This window comes from Sitophilus oryzae, unplaced genomic scaffold, assembly GCF_002938485.1.
Source record: "Sitophilus oryzae breed Bouriz unplaced genomic scaffold, Soryzae_2.0 scaffold_467_pilon_pilon, whole genome shotgun sequence".
NCBI lineage: Eukaryota > Metazoa > Arthropoda > Insecta > Coleoptera > Curculionidae > Sitophilus > Sitophilus oryzae.
Genome location: NW_022147048.1, coordinates 1125940 through 1147710, shown reverse-complemented (window position 1 = coordinate 1147710; position 21771 = coordinate 1125940). Strand labels below are relative to the sequence as shown.

At 32.5% G+C, this 21771-nt stretch overlaps 3 protein-coding genes across 4 annotated transcripts in view; 1 reads left to right on the top strand and 2 right to left on the bottom strand.

Annotated features, from left to right (window-relative positions):
• Positions 1-10952, bottom strand: part of LOC115886113 (neurobeachin) — a 372451-nt gene extending 361499 nt beyond the window's left edge. For both annotated transcript variants that reach the window (XM_030905177.1, XM_030905178.1), the window contains exons 1-3: positions 10736-10952; positions 6398-6922; positions 3000-3316 (exon numbers count right to left, since the gene is read on the bottom strand). In XM_030905177.1, the coding sequence (XP_030761037.1) occupies positions 3000-3316; positions 6398-6848 (768 nt within the window). In that variant the 5' untranslated portion in view covers positions 6849-6922; positions 10736-10952. The remainder of the gene's footprint in view (positions 1-2999; positions 3317-6397; positions 6923-10735) is intronic.
• Positions 10953-18868: 7916 nt separating this feature from the next.
• LOC115886118 (putative nuclease HARBI1) lies at positions 18869-20889 on the top strand. Its single transcript, XM_030905182.1, has 4 exons — positions 18869-19241; positions 19295-19446; positions 19512-19817; positions 19886-20889. The coding sequence occupies exons 1-4, from the start codon at positions 19148-19150 to the stop codon at positions 20402-20404; spliced, it is 1071 nt and encodes a 356-aa protein (XP_030761042.1). The 5' UTR covers positions 18869-19147; the 3' UTR covers positions 20405-20889.
• Positions 20589-21769, bottom strand: LOC115886119. The gene is made up of 2 exons (XM_030905183.1): positions 21402-21769; positions 20589-21340 (listed from the first exon to the last, which is right to left on the bottom strand). Exons 1-2 carry the CDS (start codon positions 21412-21414, stop codon positions 20640-20642), a joined length of 714 nt encoding a protein of 237 aa, XP_030761043.1. The 5' UTR covers positions 21415-21769; the 3' UTR covers positions 20589-20639.
• Between the last annotated feature and the right edge of the window lie 2 nt (positions 21770-21771).

Sequence of the window (21771 nt, the reverse complement as noted above, 5' to 3'; positions counted from 1 at the left end):
GTGCGGTAGATCTCGGCAAAAATTGAGTGAAATAATGGAACAACTTTTCCCTAGTAAGTGACTATATAATATACATACGTATAGTAAACCGATCATTTATGAAATTCACTTAAATTAACTAAATTATATATTTTTCTTGCATTTTAGCTTTTATTTATTACTTGTCAAAGATTAGATGTCAAAGAATTTAGATACGTTAATTTGACTTACCTGCTTCAGTAGCGTATCGGATGTTTGTGTTAATAAATACTTATTATAACTTATCTATTTTTATTAGAATTATATATTTTTATAACAATTTTAAAAACTACCAACATTTATTCACAACGTAAAATAAAACAACAAATTATTGAGTCTACCCCACGTCTACCCTACATCATAGTTTTACATTTTTTAAATAAAATTAGAACGACACTGATAAACCGGAATTTAAGTCGGCCATATTTGAGGCCCATCGCGGTGTACCTAAGATTTTTGATATGCTCCATCCTTAGTCTTCTTATTCAAAGAATGACACCAACGTATATCCGATAAACGGAGGCATGAAAATGCAATAAATTAAAAAACTGCGTTATTTTCTAACCAATCAAAGTCTTTAAATTCTACCAATAAAATTAATATCGTATCAACGTATCGTCGGACAACGGCTGCATGAAAATCAAGCTTAATTCTCATTTTTTGCCGATTTTCATCGTCTTTTTTAATTGTACTTTTAAACGCAAACAGTTCTTTTAAGAACTAACTTTTTCCCTTATTTTTGACATATTTCACCGTTTACACCTAGTAGGTAATTAAAACTTAGTAATGCAAAGGTAATAAAGGACTTTTATTGTCAAATTCAAAATAATTTATCAGGAAAGCTACAAGCTCTTTGCTTCGACTTTTTAAATGCTTCGGCATATTTTCAACACACAAGATCACAAGAAATGCAGTACAAAAACTTGAAAACTTAGTTCTTAAAAGAACTGTTTGCGTTTAAAAGTACAATTAAAAAAAAACGATGAAAATCGGCAAAAAATGAGAATTAAGCTTGATTTTCATGCATTGGTTGAATGTAAAGAGTCGGATTGGTTAACCGTTTCTAACCAATTGAAGTCCAATTGAACCCATAAAATTAATATCGGACCATCGTATCAACGGATAACGGACGCATGAAAATCAAGCTTTACTCCCAAAGGTTCAACAACAACACGATATTATACCTTTGAATAAGAAGACTAAGGAAGGAGCATATCAAAAATCTTAGGTACACCGCGATGGGACTCAAATATGGCTGACTTAAATTCCGGTTTATCAGTGCCGTTCTAATTTTAATTAAAAAATGTAAAACTATGATGTAGGGTAGACGTGGGGTAGACTCAATATTTTTTTTTTATTGTACGTTGTATATAAATGTTGGTAGTTATTAAAATTGTTATAATAACATATTATTATAATAAAAATAGATAAGTTTTAATAATTATTTATTAACACAAACATCCGATACGCTACTGAAGCAGGTAAGTCAAATTGACGTATCTAAATTCTTTGACATCTAATCTTTGACAAGTAGTAAATAAAAGCAAAAATGCAAGAAAAAATATATAATTAGTTAATTTAAGCGAAATTCATAAAAGATCGGTTTACTACACTTATGTATATTATATAGTCACTTACTAGCGAAAAGCTGTTCCATTACTTCACTCGATTTTTGCCTCACAACCAACTATTTTAGAGTCTTTTTCGATAAATCGCGATAGTGTCACGGTTAATTTAAGTTCTGCCACAATTTCCATCTAGATTTACTACCTTTATACAACTATCAGGAGTAGAATAAATAATAAATAACATAAAATAAGCTCCGTAAAGACTGACAAATCCACAAAATTTCAAATCAAATTCAAATGTGTCAAATGAATCGTCAAACAGAACTGTCAAGGATCCCCACCCTAGAGTCCGCCCACCATGCATGAATACATGGATAGCATTATGCTCCTTCCTTAGTCTTCTTATTCAAAGTATTATACAAAATAATGACCGACATTATGATAATTGTCAAATAATAAACGACAACGTTGCTGATCGCCAAGCAATGTGACCAATATGGCGATAATAAAAATCGCTTTAAACAAATGTTTGCAGCTTTAATCTAAATAAAATATCTGTTACAATCTATAAAGTTCTATAAAGTCCTATAAAGTAAATTGAAGAGCTGCTGGTTATCTTAAATTATACAACAAATTTAAACATTTTTGCCAAAATTTCTTTTAGTCAGGTTTATAGGCTTTAGTGTCAATTTCGGAATGATGGATGAAAAAAGCAACATGTTGCCAAAGTGTATAGAAACTATAATAAATTTCGAGAAAATTTTACTCCTGCTAGTCAAAAAATGTTGCCCACGATCATTTGGCCTTGATGAAAAACCAGATCAAACATTATGTGAAAGCAACGGACGATACACGAGACAACGAAGGCAGGTGACGCATTTCAATTTTTGAATACTAAATTTCCTCGCCATAGTGAGGCTAAAATCAAGAAAGTTCTTGTGGGTCCACATAATATACTATACAGCTTTGACAAGGCCATGTCTCTTAAAGTGCATTTGCTTCAATCACCCCTGGAGCAGTCTCGGATGAACACGAGTAACGGTTCCATCAAGACATCGCTAAGCTGGAAAAGAGATTTTCCGACAAGTGGAATGCAATTTTGGATAAAAATGGCAAGGCAGCACGAAATAAAGGTAGCGATCTTTTTATTTCTTATTGCTTACAGACTAAAATGACCGCCCCCCCCCCGTCCTTTACACCTTTCCATATTAAATTCATGCCCATAAAATTATTATCATTACCGAAAAGTGATAAAAATATGTTCCCCCGAAAACTGTGGGTTGTGAAAGAAAATGGAGCTATATTTGGATTCAAGACGTCATTTTACAAAATAGTCGACAGAAATCGTACCAGGGCACCAGAAAAAAATTGTTATTGCAGGCTAATGTAATTAATGTGGATTATGTTGTTTACCTTTGAATGTACAATAGCCAAAGTATCAACCCATACTCTCCAGCCTCCGTATTCGTATTTAATGGCATGATGTAGGAGCATTCGAAATAAGGCGTACACCATATCGGATAACTTCTGTTCTTCGGTGTTTTGTGGGTGAATGTAAGCCATGGCGATGAGCCACTCTTGCCACACTGACATTTGCAAAACTGTCCTCCTGTTCTCTCGGTTGTTGTTGCACAGCAATGTCATATCAGAGAGAAAAAGCTTCTTCACTTCGATTAACTGATCGGTTTGTTTTGATTGACGAATCAGAGTAGCAACTACTTTCAGTACCACTAAAAAAAATAAAACTTAGTATAGCAAATTCAGTCAAGTAATACTCCTATAAAGCTAGTAAAGATTTTAGGCATGTGCCAAGAGAGTACCACGGCAAAAACACGCAGGCATTCAAACCAATCTATCAACTATTATATACTCAGGTAACGTGGTATATTTTTCTTATAGATATACAAAGCCACGTGTTGTTCGAAAAGTCGTTCCCGTTTCGTTCTATTAGTGAGAGAACATCGCCGCGAAACATGGACGTTGACTTCACAGATCACAGATTTTAAATATCCATGATACTCAGTTTCAACGAATCACTATGCTATTTTGTGAGAAAATTGAAAAATAATAACTTTTTGTCTGTTTTTTAATAAATTGAGTTTAAAATATGTGTGATTTTTTATATTGGCATTCCGGGCACCCCTGTAGTTAGGCCAATGATTGTTTTATTTTTAAATTTCACGCTTCTATTCTCTCTCTTCTGTTGAATCACAATGGAGATAATTGCAGTACTCTAAATATACAATAATTTTAAATATGCGAAGAAAATAGAAGAGACGAGAACATTTTTATTTTTTCAATAAGAATTTTTTACACATATTTTGTGATTGGTTATAATAAATAATAAATGTGAAAAACAAAGATCCAACCACATTTTGGCGTCCTAATAAAAGAAAATTTTGATTGTTTTCTTTTTCTGTTTCAGTCTTGACAGACGAATTTTGTTACACATTATTATATAGGGTGATTCACGGCGATGGCACGTTAGATGTTTATGAAGGTGATAGAATTTTTTTGTAAACTTGGATTTTTGCATAAAGGTACCTGCTCCATCTGTCTATTTTCAGCAATACAATGTTAGCGGCAACATACTAAGTTCATACTAGAAGTGATAGCATCTTTCTTATTTTAAATAGAGCATCCGGTATATTATTATATTTTTGGCAACTACTTTCTTATCCCAAAATTTTTCTATTATACTGACTTATATCTATTTCTAATAGTTTTTGAGATAAAAAAAACATGTGTAAAATTGACAAAACAATGATCTTAAATAAACATTGATAAAATCAAAAACTGATATTTTTTAAAGTTGAAATTTGGGTTATAAGTTAAAAAAAGCGGATATATTGATGCTTATACATATGTTGTTTGAATCTTTGTCATGGTAACGATTTTCTTTTTTAGACGAAACATTATAGTAGAATTATTATCTTTTAAAGGGCTTTACTGGAGAAACCAGAAGGTTTGGAAAAATATATGAATATTCCGGGTGTTCACACTCAAAAAAGTGAGTGGATCATTTTTTTTTAATGGAACACCCTGTATATTATTGCATTTTTGGCTTCCTTTCAGATCACTTTACATAATCCTAAGATATAAGTAATAATGTTTGGATGGTTTCACAGATATTAATAAATAAATAAAAAATATATATTTTTCAGCCTTTGTTAAAAAAATTATTACAAATACAAGAAATGCCCTGAAATCAAAACTATAATAGGTATTTACTTTAGATGGTCTGTACTTTCCTCCAAATATCATAATCGTAAATCATACAGGGTATTCAAAATTCTACGCTAAACTTTCTAAAATATAAAATAATTTTTCTTGGTTTTTTAAATTGAACACCCTGTATATTATTTTCTCAATAGATGGAGAATTAAAAATTGAAGATTTTTTGTATTTAGAGTATATCAAAATTTTTAACGGTTTGGCAGATATTCGCGGTTTTATATTTCATATGGCATTTTCTACAGTAGGGAATGCAATCCCGCAAATGCGAGATCCCTCTGAGATTCCGCGGGATCAAAGTTGCGGGATTTACCGTGCGGGATCTGCGGGATCGACACATTACTACTGGGTAACCGAATCGATCTCAGTCAAGATCAAACCGCTTCGTTCCGGGCCGACGCGACGCGTCGACACTCGGAACCCGGGGGATTCCCCTTACGGCTTAGCCATTAAAAATAAGTGAAACAAACAGGTTAGTTGTTAGATTTCTTTCTCTTTCTGGCGTATGTGCGTAAGTGAAGGAAAGCGGTTAGTACTTGTTGACAATTTCGTCAAATAAACCGCCGAACATAATTATCAGGACAAGCAAAATTTTAGGGTAAATTTAAAGTTGAATATCTCTTAAACTAAAAAAGATTTTGGGATGCGGTTTGGACCAGGTTTTAGATGCATCTATTGTGATTAAGATGCTATGTGGTTTTCGAAAATATATTTAGTGAATTCTCGTATACAGGATGTATTATAAGAGTGTGAAAATTTGGCCAAGAATCTTTTTTACCGCAAATTTACAATTTTTAAAAAATCAAAATTTTTACCAAGTACGACTAATCTGTATTGAAATTACAAAAAACAATTTGATCGGATACGATATTTTTTCGAAAAATATGCATTTTTAGTCATACGTATTGTCCTAAATAGTACAAAAAGCTTTGTACATTCTGCATATGCCAAAAAATTATTGTAATAGAGTGTATCTAAAAGTAGATAACTAACACAAGTTAAAAAAACTTCAACATCAGAATAATATTTTTATTTATAAAATAAGTAGATAAATTATAATAAAATTTAAGTTTATTTAATATTAAATATATTTTTTGAACACTCTGTACACATCGGTCCAAATTTCTGTACAACTAGTTTAAGATACACGCTATATCAATATATTGTGGGCCTATGCAAAATGTACAATGCCTTTTGTACCATTTAGGAGCAAATGTATGACTATTGTTTACAGTCCCGCAATTTTGCGGATCCGCGGGATTGATTGCTTTAATCCCGCGGGTTTGCGGGATTGAGATTTTGGTGCGGGATTGCATTCTCTATTCCACAGTAAATTTATATAAAAGCCACCCAATGATTTCTCTCTCGCATTTTACCATTGGAAGAGCCATATGTAATAAACCCGCGAATATTTGCAAAAACGTTAAAAATTTTGAAATACTTTAAATACCTACAAAAAATATCTTATTTTAAGTTCTCCATGTAATAAAGAAATAATATATAGGGTGTTCAATTAAAAGGAGCTAGCCCGACGAACTATTGCCGGACCCTGTATATAACTTTTTCAAAACACTTACTTGGATTTTCCAACCTAAAATGCGACTCCGGTTCAGGATGCCTCGTATATAAAATTTGCTGGCTTATATGTTCAGTCATAATTTCGTACAACACGTTGTAAGTAGGCAACGACAACGATTCTTCATTCAAAAGCAGCCTATCGGCGAGCAGCGTATATAGATTGTGAGGACTCATCACGTCGTACTTCCTCTTATGCGTACTCCTACTAAGAAAAAATCCTAACAGCTTCAGTGCCTGGAGCCGGATCAATTGACTCTCGGAAGCCAACAGTTTGAAGATCGTTCTGACGCCGTGTTTGGCATCGAAAGCCGGCACCATGCACGAGGGATGCTCGGACATGAGCGATATAAGCATTTGGAGGACGTCGTGCAGATTCTCGTCCTCGTGCATCGTCGTGAGATAGTTGAGGATGCTTTGGAGTTCGTCGTCCTTCACGCCGTTGCCGATCATAATGAGCTGTTTGAGGAAGAGTAGAATGTACGCTCGGATTGCCAAGATGTCCTTTTGAGCCGGTCTGGGACCGTCTGTAAATTAAATTCCGGCATTATTAGTAACGCAACTTGTGCAGAATTTCATATTTCGCCCTTTGCAAACAAAGTGCAGCGGAGCGAGTATATTAGTTATTGATTTTTAATTTATTTCACTGAACAAAGAATCAAATGGGGAATTTTCTTGATTATTATGAAATCTACACAATACCGGGTAGGTTTGAGTAGTAATCAAGAAACTTCGGCAACATATTGCAGATAAAAATAAATAAAAAAGTTCGTATAAATTTAGGTCCTAAAATATTTCGTTTCGGAGATACTAAATTGGTTTTTCTAAATAATTTCTGAACTACCGTTGATATTTGGATAGAAATTGGTGTCTGTGTATTTTTAAAATTCGATGTCGATGTGATACTTGACGTGACTCCTACTTGTAGGAGGGCGCCACCTATGTGTTTTTTAATTGTTTTGAAGAGAAAGAAGCCTTTTCGTCTGTATATGTTTATATACAGGGTGCTACAAATTCGAGGTACGAGCACTGGTATCTCGGTAACCGTAATAGATACGAACATAGTTAAATTGGGGCAAAGTTGCATTTTGGGATGTTCACCAAGATGCCATTAAAAAAGTTTTAAAAATTTCAAGGATTAGTCTTTTGGAAAAAACGGATTTTTTTGAAAATTAATTTTATTTTTTCTTGTCGTTACTTTTAAGAAAATCAAAAAACTAATTGCACATTCTCATAGCCACTTTATAAGGGCTATCTGATAGTATTTTTAGATTTTCAAATTAGCTGATAATTTGTGAAATACTGAGGCCAACTTAATTTTTTTAAATACGAACCTGCATTTTTTATTTCAGATTTTGAAAGAACTCAGTCTCTTTCTCAGTTTGAAAAAGTGTAGTTTGGAATGTTAAAAAAGTAATAAATTAAAATTACATTATACAGGGTGTCCCAGAAATGAGTGCAGATATTTGGGTTGGCAAAGGGTTGGTAGATCTGGTCAAAATAAACATATTTTCTCTTTACCATTTTTAAAATAAATTGAAAATAACCGAATTATTTAACTTTGAAAATTTAAAAAAATAATCGCAACATTTTGAGAACCGCCAGCAGATATCGCCAACTACATCCTATTACTCGGATCAAGCCCGGATTTCAGTTAATTCGACGCACTGTGTTACCATAGGGACAAGAAAGTATAGGTTAAAAGTAAGTCATAAAATCACAACACCTGAGGAGTTTGCAGAGATGCATTACATTTTTAAGATTGTGATATTATTATATAAAATAAATTAAAAGTTAAATGTTTAATAATGTGTTAAAAAATGTGTTAAAAAAGTTAAATTAAAAAACTTGTATGTAACTGTGACAGTTCTCTTTTTCGATACACACTTAACTAAAATACACTTCACTGTGCTGCTTTACTTGTACATGCTATTATAATAACTACTAAAATAACAGTCCCCGTTTTTAACACATTATTTTCATTAATAGGCCTCATCACAATTTGAACCACTGATTTACAAAACACCTTGAAAAGCACACATTACTTTGAATACCTTTCTGAATGAATAAATGTTGAAAATTATTGTCTCTTACCGCCACTTTCCGAACTACTTTCAATCTAAGAAAATACATGTTTCACTCAACAATTTTAAATACGTATTTTGTTTTTTCGCTTTTTTTTTCTATGTATTTCAACAATTCCATGGACAGCCTAACCGTCGCGTCGGCCGTCGGCCAAGAGAGCGGCGCATCACTGGTAACTGCTTCTTTGTCGCGCCAAGACAAATTCAAATTCAAGACACTCGAAGCAATCAAATTCTTATAAAATGTTAAAAATAAAACAGAAAAACATGAAAGGAAACAAACAAAACACAAATAAATTGGTTATTGATAAGGTCACAAAAAAGAAATTTCTAAAATGTTTATCGTAATTCAGAATTCAATACATCGAAAACAGCCCGACGAATAATCAATTCATTTTTGTTTTGTTTGTTTGCTTTCATGTTTCTCAGTTTTATTTTTAAAATTTAATATGAATTTGATTGCTTCGAATGTCTTGAATTTGAAATTGTTGTAACTACGGCAACGTTGCTTAACATCGTCGTCTGACGCAAGCCCGCCACGACGGCGCGGTGACCGGCGACTCAAAGGACCAGTTCACACGCGGCGCTCTTGGTTGACGGTTAGGCTGTCCGCTGTCGATGGAATTGTCGAAATACATCGAAAAAATAGCGAAAAAACAAAATACCTATTTAAAATTGTTGAGTGAAACATGTATTTCTTAGATTGAAAGTAGTTCGAAAAGTGGCGATAAGAGACAATAATTCTGAATATTTATTCATTCAGAAAGGTATTCAAAGTAATGTGCGCTTTTCAAGGTATTTTGTAAAACAGTGGTTCAAATAAAACAGAGAAACATGAAAGAAAACAAACAAAACAAAAATGAATCGATTATTTGTTGGGCTGTTTTCTAAATTTTTGGAATTGAATTCTAAATTACGATAAACATTTTAGGAATTTCTTTTTGTGACCTGATTGTGAATAATATGAATCATTTTATTAAATTTATTCCAAAATAAAGTTATTTTGCAGCATAACAAAGATTTTCGTAAACGTCATAAAGTTAATGTTTTAAAACAGTTCGGTGGTTTTTGTTACGTTTTCATTGAAAGGGTAAGTACTAAAAATAATTAATGTGTTTTTTTTTCTATAATTATTAATAATGAGCGCTGATAAAAGATTAAATTTAATATTCCTAATTTTTTGAGTAGAAATTTGTCTATGAATTTATAAATGTAGAACTATGTTCCGCCGAACTATGTAGAATGTGGATAACATAGGAGGTTGCAACACTGCAAGTTTTAGATACACCGTAGGGAAATCTCAGGTGAATAAACAAGTGGCACTAAAAAGTTTTTTCAAATTTCCCGGAAAATGTCAAGAAAAATTCTAAATTTTCAACATTTTTTTTTTCGCAAAAAAACCCTCATAGGCGTGTTTCTGGGGTTGAACTATACTACCCGTTAAAATTTTTGCACTTATTTCTGGGACACCCTGTATATATATTTACGCTTAAAAAATAGTTTTTTTTTATTATACAGGGTGTCTCAGATTTTAATCGGGAAAATTTAATAGACGATAGAACTTGCAAAAATAAAACAAAAAGTTCATATCAACTTGTAAGATTTAAAGCTTCCTTTTCGAGATACAGGGTGTTAAAGTTACTTAAAAAAGAAAAAAAAATTAAGATATTTGAAAAACTATTTAATCGATTTTGATATTACTTGACCCATTTATAATACTTACTATAGGACTTAATTTGATGTAATTAGATTTAAGTTTAATGGCCAGGGGCGGCGGTGGGGCATCACTGTTAAATTATTTTAAAGGAAAAAATAGGCATGCCACTGCTTTTTTAGAAGTTTAATATTATTTTTGGATTTAGTAATTAAAAATATTATTTTTTTGTCTCCTGACTTTTTTGTCTATCTTGCTTCCTTTTGGCGAAAAAAATTAAATTCTAATTGGTAATTAATATTATAATTGGTATTTTAATGGTACCCTGTATCTCGAAAAGGAAGCTTTAAATCTTATAAGTTAATATGAACTTTTTGTTTTGTTTTTGCAAGTTCTATCGTCTATTAAATTTTCCCGATTAAAATCTGAGACACCCTGTATATTAGGTTTGTGAAACAAATATTTTTTACGTATAACAAATAGTTTTATACGCGTAAAAATTTTTTTTTTCGCGTAAAAAATAGTTTCTTATGTGTCACAAATAGTTTAATACGCAGTAAAATAAATAAAAAATGATTAATAAATAATTTGATTGAACTCACCCAATCCCTTTGGTAAAATTCCACTTTTTGATCTCGGATTTACAACCCAGTAATAGTACTTCAACGTATGCACAGTCTGAAGTACTGTGGACACTCTGCGCACGTTGGAGTAGATCTGCGTGTCAGACAGAAACTCCGTCGCTAAATAGGAGTAGAGTCTGGTCTGCACTGATGCCGGCGTGTAGATCCACAGGGCGGGATTGAACAGGACGTGGTCTAGCAGCTGCCATGTCAGAAATGAACAATAAAATAACTAAATCAAAATAACTTACGCTGCTCCCCGTACTTACCCATTTATGTTTCTATCGAAATTTATCGAACAAAAAAAAAGAGGAAAAACGTAAAAAAACGTGCTAGAAATATAATAGTCGGGGAGCCCAAGATGCTAAATGGGGATTTACTCAAGCGACGTGGGATCTATTTATGAGAATTAGATGCTATAAAGGCCTAAGTAGCATTATATACAGATACCAAATAGAAACAAGATCCCTGCTAATATTGATAAAGAATAATTATTATATATGATTACGCTACATAAGCTATAACAATAAAGATCTTAATGTCACAATTTTTTCGAAACTTTTAAGAAACAGATGTGGCTCACATTTACAAAGATTTCGTACCCGATTTGTGCCTGAAAAGTTTCCATAATTTATTTGAGATTCTGTCAAATATGAGAACATAACCTTACTTTATTGTTTGGATTTTGTTCTGCAGATTCTGCATTTACGCATTCTTCAAGTTATTATAGCCTTATTAAAAAAGCAGAAGGAAGGACATATATGGTGAGTACAAACACAGATATTTTTCTTATGCGATTCTATAATAATTTATTATTTATATTGCATATTTTTATTTTAAATACAGAGATGATTTGTTTTAGGAATAATCAACGTAAAAACAGCCAGTAACAACAGGAGACCGAAGATAAATGTTACCAGCAAACGTTATTTTCTCTTTTTTCCACAATGGAAAACATGTTTTTATGTTTTAATTGTGTTATAATAAGTAAATAAAAATGTTTTAATTATTTTGGCAAGTTTAGATTGGCGTTGTTGGCAGGTAACTAGTTCGAAATTTATACACAGATAGCGCTAAATCAAATTTTCGATTTCGTCAATTTGGAACAAGGTTTCTATTTTTTATAAAAACGATTTTCTCTCTTTTTAGACACAAGTATAATATAATGTAGATGATTTGTGTCCGAATCCATGTCAATTTTATAAAATAATTAATTAAACATTTCCTCTAGAAGTTTTGATTCCGCATCGAAACATTTCAGGAAATGGCTAGTGCCACCACATTGGAAACATGTAATAAAACCATATAAAATATATGGGTTTCGAAAATGTTTCCTATTTGTGGCATACCGTTTCCATTTTGTGTCAAGAAACAGACACAATTATTAAAAACATTACCTAAAAGCGTTACGGTCATGATAGGCTACCCTACACGCACGACCTTGTTTAAAATATTTATGTATGGTGGGGGTACTGAACAGGGTGCAAGGATTCTCCCCTTATATCCGTGCTTGAGTAAATCACAAAAAAAATCTTGGGCTCCTTTACTATAAATAAAAAATAATGTTAACGCGGCAACATTCATTTTTTTATGAGAGGGGCTTTGAATTTCAAGCTTTTGCGAAGGTTTCGTATTTTAAAACATGCTTGGATAAGTACAGGGGTTAGAATAAATAAAAAAATTAAAGGTAATAAAAATGATATTTACAAAATTGGTATATATTTTTATCTCGAAAGCTATATATAAAAAAAATATAACAGAAAAGTTATGAGAAGTAGGTTACCCTCACCCTATATATTAAATTTCATTCTAATTTTTTATTAAATTGACATCAATGTATTAGTTTTATAGTTTTTGGTTAAAATTAAACAATTTACAAGATACACAACTAGAGCAAAAAAAAAATTCTCTCTGTGTGGTGCTAACAGGATGAGATATACCTCCTGAAATATGAAGCATTGCTTGTCGGTTAGAAAAATTTGTTTTACAAGTAAAAAGCCAATGACAAGCTGGTTTCCGTTTAGAGTCTAGAGAGTGCTTTTACAAAAATTAACTTTTTCATTTTCTAGGTTGTTTTGGTGCCGAAATTATTTATATAACATATTATTTTAGTATCCTAATAATTAAGTTTAAAAAATTCAGGATTCCTACTATGCGGGATGAACATGCGCTCTAGTACAAAACAATAATACCATACGTTCGAAGAAAAGGCGTCAAAGATGGCTGGGCAATGACAATCAATGATAATTTTGACCAGGTCAAACCCTAGACGTCATGTACTCCTTCTCTACTCATCTTTATTTTTTAATGGTCTTTACTGTCAGTTAGCCTTAAGAGGATTGTAATTTATATTTATATTGAGTAAAAACGATTTTTAAATGGTTTAGTTTAAAATTCGAGAATTATTTTTTTTAAATAGATTTCTGTGTCTGGAAACGTTCTATCCTTTTTAATCTTTCTGTAATTATTAGTGTTAATTTTTAAAGCTTTAAGTCAGTTTTTAGTAAATGATATCTAGAGATTGACAGTGCCAAAATTATCTTCGATTGTCATTCACTATGGAAGTATAAAAGTTCTATTTCTCCAAAAAAATCCTATATGAGTATTTCGCCACTGCAAGAAAATCTACAAAATAAAATAATTATTTTTATAAACACTGCTGCGTTACTCCAACGGAAACTATTTGTCAGCAGTTAAGTTTACTGATAAACAAATTTGCCGAACGAACAAAAAAGTGTTTAACGTTTCGGAAAGTTTATCTCTATCTACGTAATAAAAACGTGGGGCCCCTCTGAAATCCTACCTATGGCAAAGCATATCTTTATACTTTGGTAGATGATGAGCTCGGCGTTCGCTGGTGAAGCCGCCACGGCTGGTTATTGATTGTCAAAATCTCCAGTTACGATTATAGTAAGTCGATGCAATCCACACTTAGTATAGAAGAAAGTATTACAGCAATAGTTAATGGGCCCCACGTTTCTATTTTAGTCTAATATGCCTAAAAGCTATTCTGCCTAGTACTAAAATATTTCTGAACTAGAAGTTCAAAATACCTAATTGTTATTATTATTTTCTAGTTTTCAGTGCACATAAGATAAAACCGTTTAACTTAAAAGTTTTTTTACCGATTTTTTATTTTCTAGTTTTTAGTAGAATGTTAGGAAGTTTCATGTTGCTCAGGTGTTTCTGTTGCTAACCGTTCTCTTCGTTTCTGTAGTCGACTATAGGTTTCATTTTCACTTTCTTTTGCACGTTTCGTTCTATACTTTTCTTTCGCCTTTTCGAGCCTTCTTTTTCGTTGTGTAGCAGTTTCTTTTTTATTTTTGTTTGTTTTTTTATTTATTGTTTCTATGTTGTTCCCACGAGTAATGGACATTTTAACGGTCGACCCCCAGAGGTCCAGTAGAGGGGCAAGGCTATAATATACAACAAGAGGCGCCCAATCTTGAGGGTAAAACGCTTTCGACATTACATTTTTAGCCCCCCTAAAGCCATACAGTCCTCAGCACGTTTTAACCTATTACCTTAACTTGGGTGGTAAAGCTACCGCTAACTACGTAGGTACATCTAATCACCTATTTTTTTTATCTGTCCTTCTAACGTCACACAATCTTGGACACAACTCTTCTGGACATGACTACTCATGCCCTCACCTAATACGCCATTTTGTAACGACGTCCATCTTGGATTTTAAATTTTGTCATAATCACAGTATTCTACTAGTGTAGCCCTTTCATTTGATACCCATATTGAGGGGTTGTGGAAAATATGAAATCCGCCATTTTAATACCGGCGGCCATCTTAGATTTACAATGTTATTGATATTACTATATTGTATTGTCATCGAAACTAAAGGTGTGTACCAAATTTCAGATCAATCTGACAACAGGAAGGTACTTAAATTTCAATTTCTAATTTTGACCCAAATAAACAAACAAATAAATAAATACCGTACGGGTCGAGCTAAATAAAACCGTTTAATTAACTATTTTATTTTGTAGATTTTCTTGCAGGGGCGAAATACCCATATAGGATTTTTTTGGAGACATGAATCCGCCACATAGGCATAAGACATTTTTAAAAGTTGTATTCCTCAATGAATAAATAAATCTATTAATATAAATACAAAAACATAATGTAGAGAGAAAATGTAGTGTGAGAGATAAAAAGATAAAAAGTTATCGCAGTAACGAACCGCGGCAAATAGAGTTGCATGCATTATGTGCGGTAGTTTAGCGAATGTCGTTAACATGCACGATATATAAATTCGCAGCTCGAAAGGACCAAAGCGCATGTAACGGTCTGGCAGCTCGTTTTGCGAGTCAATCTGGAAAACTCGTTGCAATTGTTTTATGTGCGACAAGTTCATCCGCATTATTTGCACAATTTGTATAGAGTTGCAGAATGTTTCGTAGACCGTTCGAAATAACAAATATTATACGAATAGTTTCTATGCGACTTCAATTAACAATGGCATAACACAAACATATTTCTGTATTGTATTTATTATATCTATTGCACGATTTGATTGTCTGATTACTAATTCCATCAGGATTGCTAATAATTCATTGTTATTGTTTGTTCAGCGTCACGTCATATATTGTCAAACTGTCTCTTTCACTTGACAACCAGATGAATCAGATTAGGCTGTATCCCGTTTCTAACCTTGGTTATGGTTTTATGTTTCGTTTCTATCAGTTTCCTGAAAATTTTATTATTACGAACACAGTTCCTGAAAAATATCCATCATAATAATTGTCACCAAACTAACGAGCACAAGAAGGTTGGTTTTTCTGGTTTTGTTTGTAAATCAATGTCATCACTGTTGCCAACTTAGCGGTTTCCCCGCTAGATTTAGCGGTTTCTGTGCTAAATCTAGCGGTATATTTTTCAGTTTAGCGGGAAAAAATATTATTTAGTGGCTAGCGTTTATTAGAAATTTGCTTTCCAAAATTTGCCTCAATAATCATGTAATAATCATATATTCTTATAGTACCTAGCCCTATAATATTCGAATTCACTTTAAATTCGTCTCATCAGGTGATGAAAGCCCTAATAAAAGGTTCAAAAATAGGCGAAAAAGCACAATTTCAGGATCAATATCATCCCTAGCGGATTCTAGCGGGTATCCATCTTCCAGAGTTGGCAACCCTAAATGTCATTCATGTAGCAGAAATAAAGCAAAAATGGGAGTTTGAGTGAAATTCTCATTTAATTTATAAAACTTGTGTAAATATTTTGTATTTACAAAGTGTTTCAAAAAATATGTGCCATGTTTCGTGGAGAGAGATTCCCCATGTAAAAATAAGATTTATTTTTCATATCAACATAAGTTCGATTCTGGTTTGTTTCGTAAGTACAGGGGGTTAAAGTCTTCATTTTTTTCGATTTATTATAATTATGTGCACCACTGATTTGTTCCCCTCTTGTTAGCTAAATTTCGTAGGCCATTTAATGCCGATTAAAAGTTGTATCTTAAAAATTAAAATGTAAAAAAAATTAAAGAAAATAAAAAAATTTAAATAAATTATAACATTTTGCGACATAATTCCGGAAAAAGCCGAACTGCTCCGAAATTATTAAAGGCTTTGGGTCGCGACCGTTGCAAAAACAACACCAGATAGTATTTACATTGTCCATATGAGCACTTTCCAATCTAAACTTGTTTCATTTATCTATGGATGTTAGATTTTTTAAAGATTCTGACTATGACAAGAGAATTTTTTTTCTGTTCTTGTTTGCGGTTGTTCCTAACCAACCGCTATAGCAGCGTGAGATCGCGTACAATGTTCGCGATCCAAAATAATTATACGTTTTGGCGGAAGGCCGAGCATTCCAATCTAAATTTATTTCCTTTATCTATGGTCAATAAAATTATAACCTCAAATCGAATGACAATTACCAGAAATAAGGCGCAGAAACTATAAAGGGTAGAAGTAAGGAGAAACATCTGTTATGGGACTTTATTTGAAAAAGTAAATACCAAAATTGGAAAAAATAAAGATGCACTAAATGACCCCAGTGGCGCTAACAAGGGGTCGAACTAAACTTAGCCGTTATAAATAAAGTGAAGTTAGTTAAAAAGAGAGGTAACACACACCTTCACATATCGCACATACATATATTTATCTATCTCTTTAATTATTTCCCGTTGTAAAAATTTTAGGCGCCTCTTTCAAATTTAGAACTATTGCTACAGCAGCGCCATCTTAAGTGTTCTTTGTTTGATGACCACTTTTTAACTTTAATAGACGAATGAAACTTAAAAATGTCAAAAATGACATTGATCGATATCGTCAATAAAATTATAATTTCACATCAAATGACAATTACGAGAAACAATGTGCAGTAGTTTACGAAATGATGTAGGTTAGGTTGCTGGGGTTTGGGATTATATCTGATCCCTCACTCGGAGGCCTTGGGCCCATTGCGATACCCCTGTATTGTTTTACCAAACCTTCCTCTCATTCTTTCTTTGCGTTAAAGCACTTCCAGCTCTTTGCAAAGTTCCCGATGTCGCTGATGTTGGCTTCTGCTGCTTCCTCTAGTCCCTCCAAAAAACCTTGCCCTAAAGTTTTTATTTTTGTTTAACATAAAACAATTTCTTTAAATTTGCGCTGTCGGTTGTTTCCAATGAGATTCCTTGAAGACAACCCAGGCTTTTGACTATTTTGTGTTGTGGCCCTTACACCAGACAATATTAAAAAAGCCAAACCAAAAAGAAATATACTGGATGTCTTTCAAAGGCCACCTCTCTAATTTTTTCTAGGTAATGGTGTGGATCCGGTGGCTGACCTTGAAACGAGTTTTTGCTGCATATAGTCACAGACACTATGCATGCACACATCTTCGATGTTGCTAGATTGTAAATTATTTTGGAATTATTTTCAGTAGAAAACAAATATGTGCTTTTCAGTGTTTTTTGTCAATATATACCGTATGATCGAAAAAACGGCGTCCAGTTGGCTGGTAAATGACGATTGAGGACATTTCCCATATAAAATGACAGCGATCTTCATTTCATAGTCATGATGCCTATTGCTGACACTATTTTTTTTCAATCATAGTAGGCGGTATATTATTTATATCAAGGATTTATATTATTATTTTAATATTTCGCACAACACGTGAACGCTTATTATGTATTTTCATAGTCAATAAAATTAAATAGAAATAAAACTCATTCCTATAATTAATCTAATTGCTCTAGATTATTATGCTATGTTTAAAAACGGCTTTATTAAAAATTCGGAATATGTCCAAGTTTTTTCTTTTTTTTTATTTTTAAATGCTGTAGCTCCATGTCATGTTCATAATAGTTTTTTTTTAACATTCCATCAAAACTACGGAGGCCTTAAAAGGCCTTTATTTTAGCCTCCGTAATTAAAATTGTAGAATCAGCTCCAGCAACATTAACAGTTACCTTGTTTAATTCTGCTTATACATATATTGCATTAATTTTTCTGCTACCTTAAGAATTCTCTATTCTTACACCTAATTTATGCGATTTTCTTAGCATAATATGATTTATAAACCATATTTTTCCTAATAGAAAAATGAAATAGGATATGCAAAATTAAAATATTTTAACATTTATTTTCCAGACAAAGCATAATATAGTATTAAGATTAAGACATAACAAATATTATAAGAAAGATCTTAATATAAATCACAAACGAAGTTTTAATTTGGTCTTGTATAAACACAGGTATAATAAGATCAAAATTCAACCTTCACCATATTGTCAAGATTTGGCATTATAGGAAACAAGAAATTACAGTAAATTAAGAAAAGAATATCAAAGTACACGATATTAAATACTGTAATGTATTCTACGACACAAACCATCTCCCTTCTAAAGAGAAAAAAGAAAAAGATAAAACATAAAGCTTATTTTAGTCTTATCAACACACTCTTCGATAAAATATATGTCTAAAATTGCTATTGATCCACTAACTTGATATTTTAAAGAAATCATGATACAAACGTTACAATCAAAGTATATTATATTAGTAACATTATAGGTAAAATATGTTACCTTTATCTCCCATTGGCGTGTATTGTTCTATAAGACTCGTCATGGTAGAATTTCAAAACATCAATACATATAAGGTTCGTTCCAACCTGCAATAATATTACGGTAATATTATCGTTAGTAATTGCGTTAATGCGCCTGCGCGAGCGAAACCGGTTAAGTTACTAGGATGAACTTATAAACTGGTTGGAACGTTTTTAGAACTGGGAATACTGGGATGGAAAGTAAACAGCTGGGCTGGCAACACAATAACAATAACCTAAAAAATATTCATCCCAAGTTCCCGAGGTTCCCGAGCAACCCGAGCGTCTTGTTCTTTTCTTTTTTGTCCTTTAGTTTTTGTGCCGGCGTCCATAATGGCAGTAAATTATTTGTTTAATGTTTCTTCTTCAGAAGATGAAGATTTGGATTTTCTTGGGGATATTGCCACAAGAAATGAGAATTTCCTAGGTTTGTTGAGTTTATATAAAAATATATTTTAATAAAATTAATGTTTAATTTAGAAGAAACAGTTTTAAATTATTCGGAAGAAGAATTTTTTTCTAACTTCCGAGTATCCAGACATGTGGCAACTGAACTTAGAGACTCATTTGAAGGGAGTGAGTATTATAAGAATGATAGTGGTCAATTTGGAAAAATTTCTGCTCACAATCATGTAAGTAAATGAATTATTTAAGGTTTTATTGTACAATTTTATTGATAAATATACTAAATTTTCAGATATTAATATTTTTGTGGTTTATTGGGCATGAAGCTGCGAGTTTTGCAGATGTGTCCGATAGATTTAACATAACAAAGTCATCCCTAGAAAGGATTATACAAAGAGTGTCCGTGTTCCTTAGCAATTTGGCCCCTCAAGTCATAGTTTGGCCTAATGCAGCTGAAAAACTAGAAATTGCTGAACATTTCCAAGCCAATGGGTTTCCCAATATTATTGGTGCCATTGATGGATCTCACCTGAAAATTGATAAGCCGGAGAATGACCCGGATTCATACATTAACAGAAAGGGTTATTATTCTGTTCAAGTAAGTTTAGCTTAGATAACTATTATTATTATAAGTATTAGTAGGTACTCATTTGAATCATCTTACAGATGCAAGTTGTTTGTGATCATACACTTAAAATTAGGGATGTATTTATTGGATATCCTGGTTCAGTCCACGATAGTAGGGTATATCGAAACTCTTCTCTGAGCCAAACACTTGCAGAAAAATGTGGACAATATTTTCTCCTTGGAGATAGTGGTTACCCACTTTGTGCTAATCTTTTGACACCTTTCAAGGACCGAGGACAATTGACAGAGGAACAAACTCGTTATAATGTGAGATTAGCAAGAAATCGCTATGTAATTGAGCACTGTTTTGGAGTACTAAAACAGAAATTTAGACAAATGTACCATATAAAATTGCGGAAAATGGAGTACATAGTACATCTCATAAGGGCAGCTTGTGTTTTGCACAATATTGCTTTGGCAGATGAGTTTCTGGAAGAAATTGAAGTGCTACCTGTAGATATGCCCCATGTTATAGATGATCCTGATGATGAAATGGATTTGGATGGTGATCGAGATGCACAAAGAGCTAGAAATTTTGTTGTAAATAATTTACATTAAAAGTACTGTTTATAATATTTTTCAAAATAAATTTTTTTTAATTATTTTGTCAAAGTCTATCACAAACTTCAATATCAAATGAAACATGCAAATTTTTATTTAAAAAAAAATAAACAAATAGAGATTCATTAATATCAAATTAAAAAACAACAAAATAAATAACTACCATAAATTAACAAATAGGAACTCTTAACTTATGTAATTAAAGAAAAACAAATAAATAAATCAATACTCCCTATAGGGTTTCATATATATGACAATTGCACTTTTTTGTTAAAAGAATATTGTTTCTCTCTTTTTCAATTTCATTTCTCTCTCTCTCAATTTCATTTCGTTCACGAAGCAAACTTAATTGGTCTTGATGAACCTGTTGAAGAAACCGATTTCTGTTTTCTTGGTAAGAAAGCCGGTCCTCTCGGATCTGCTGTAGTACTGTTTTCCTGGTCTTCCTTCTTATCACTTTTTTTGGTGTTTCAGCAGTTTCTTGGCCTTGGCCTTGCTCAACATTTTCTTGCTTTGGCATGTGAATTTCATTTGCTAGTAAAATTTCTGGCCTTATATTCTTTTTGTTACCACAAGCTTCTTCCATTTCCGACGCAAACTCAAAGAACTTTCTACCACGTCCTGTTGAATTTTTATTGTCAACATATTTTTTGAAATTGCGGTCAAGTACTTTCCACCTGTTTTCAACATTTTTGGATGTTACTGTTTTCTGCAATATTTCTGAAATCTCATTTGCTATTTTCTCCCACATAGTTTTAAAATTCTTCATCCCCATTGTTCCCACTTTGCTTTTATATTTTTTGTACAAGTCGATTAAGAGCCTTGTATTGTTGTTGGTCCAAAAAAAAAGCTCTACAGCAGATGCAGCAGCAGAAGTAGTAGTAGAAGGCGGATTATTTTCATTTTCTACCACAATAACGAATTCTTCCATGCCTGCTCATATAAGATAAAAATGGTATTTATTTAACAAAAATATATATAATTAGTAAATTACCTTCCATATTCATATTTGTAATTTTTAAATACTTTAAATAAATAGAGAAAGTCGTTCTTAAATTTTTCCAAACAAAAAAGATAAACAAAAACAACTCCCTAACCTAGTTTATACTATACTACCCAGCTGACCGCTATTTCGACCTTACTGCGCATGCCTCTAATTTTAGAACCAACAGTTCTTGCTCTCAAGGCAGAATCGTTTGAACCGTAATTTTACCATCGATAATTCCGGTTGGAACGACGAACTGACGATAATCACAAGTTCTGAATTTGTAATTTTGGCCGGTTGGAACGACATTGTACGAATGCGCATGCCTGACGGTAATATTACTGGAAATTACTGCTGGTTGGAATGAACCTATAATCAA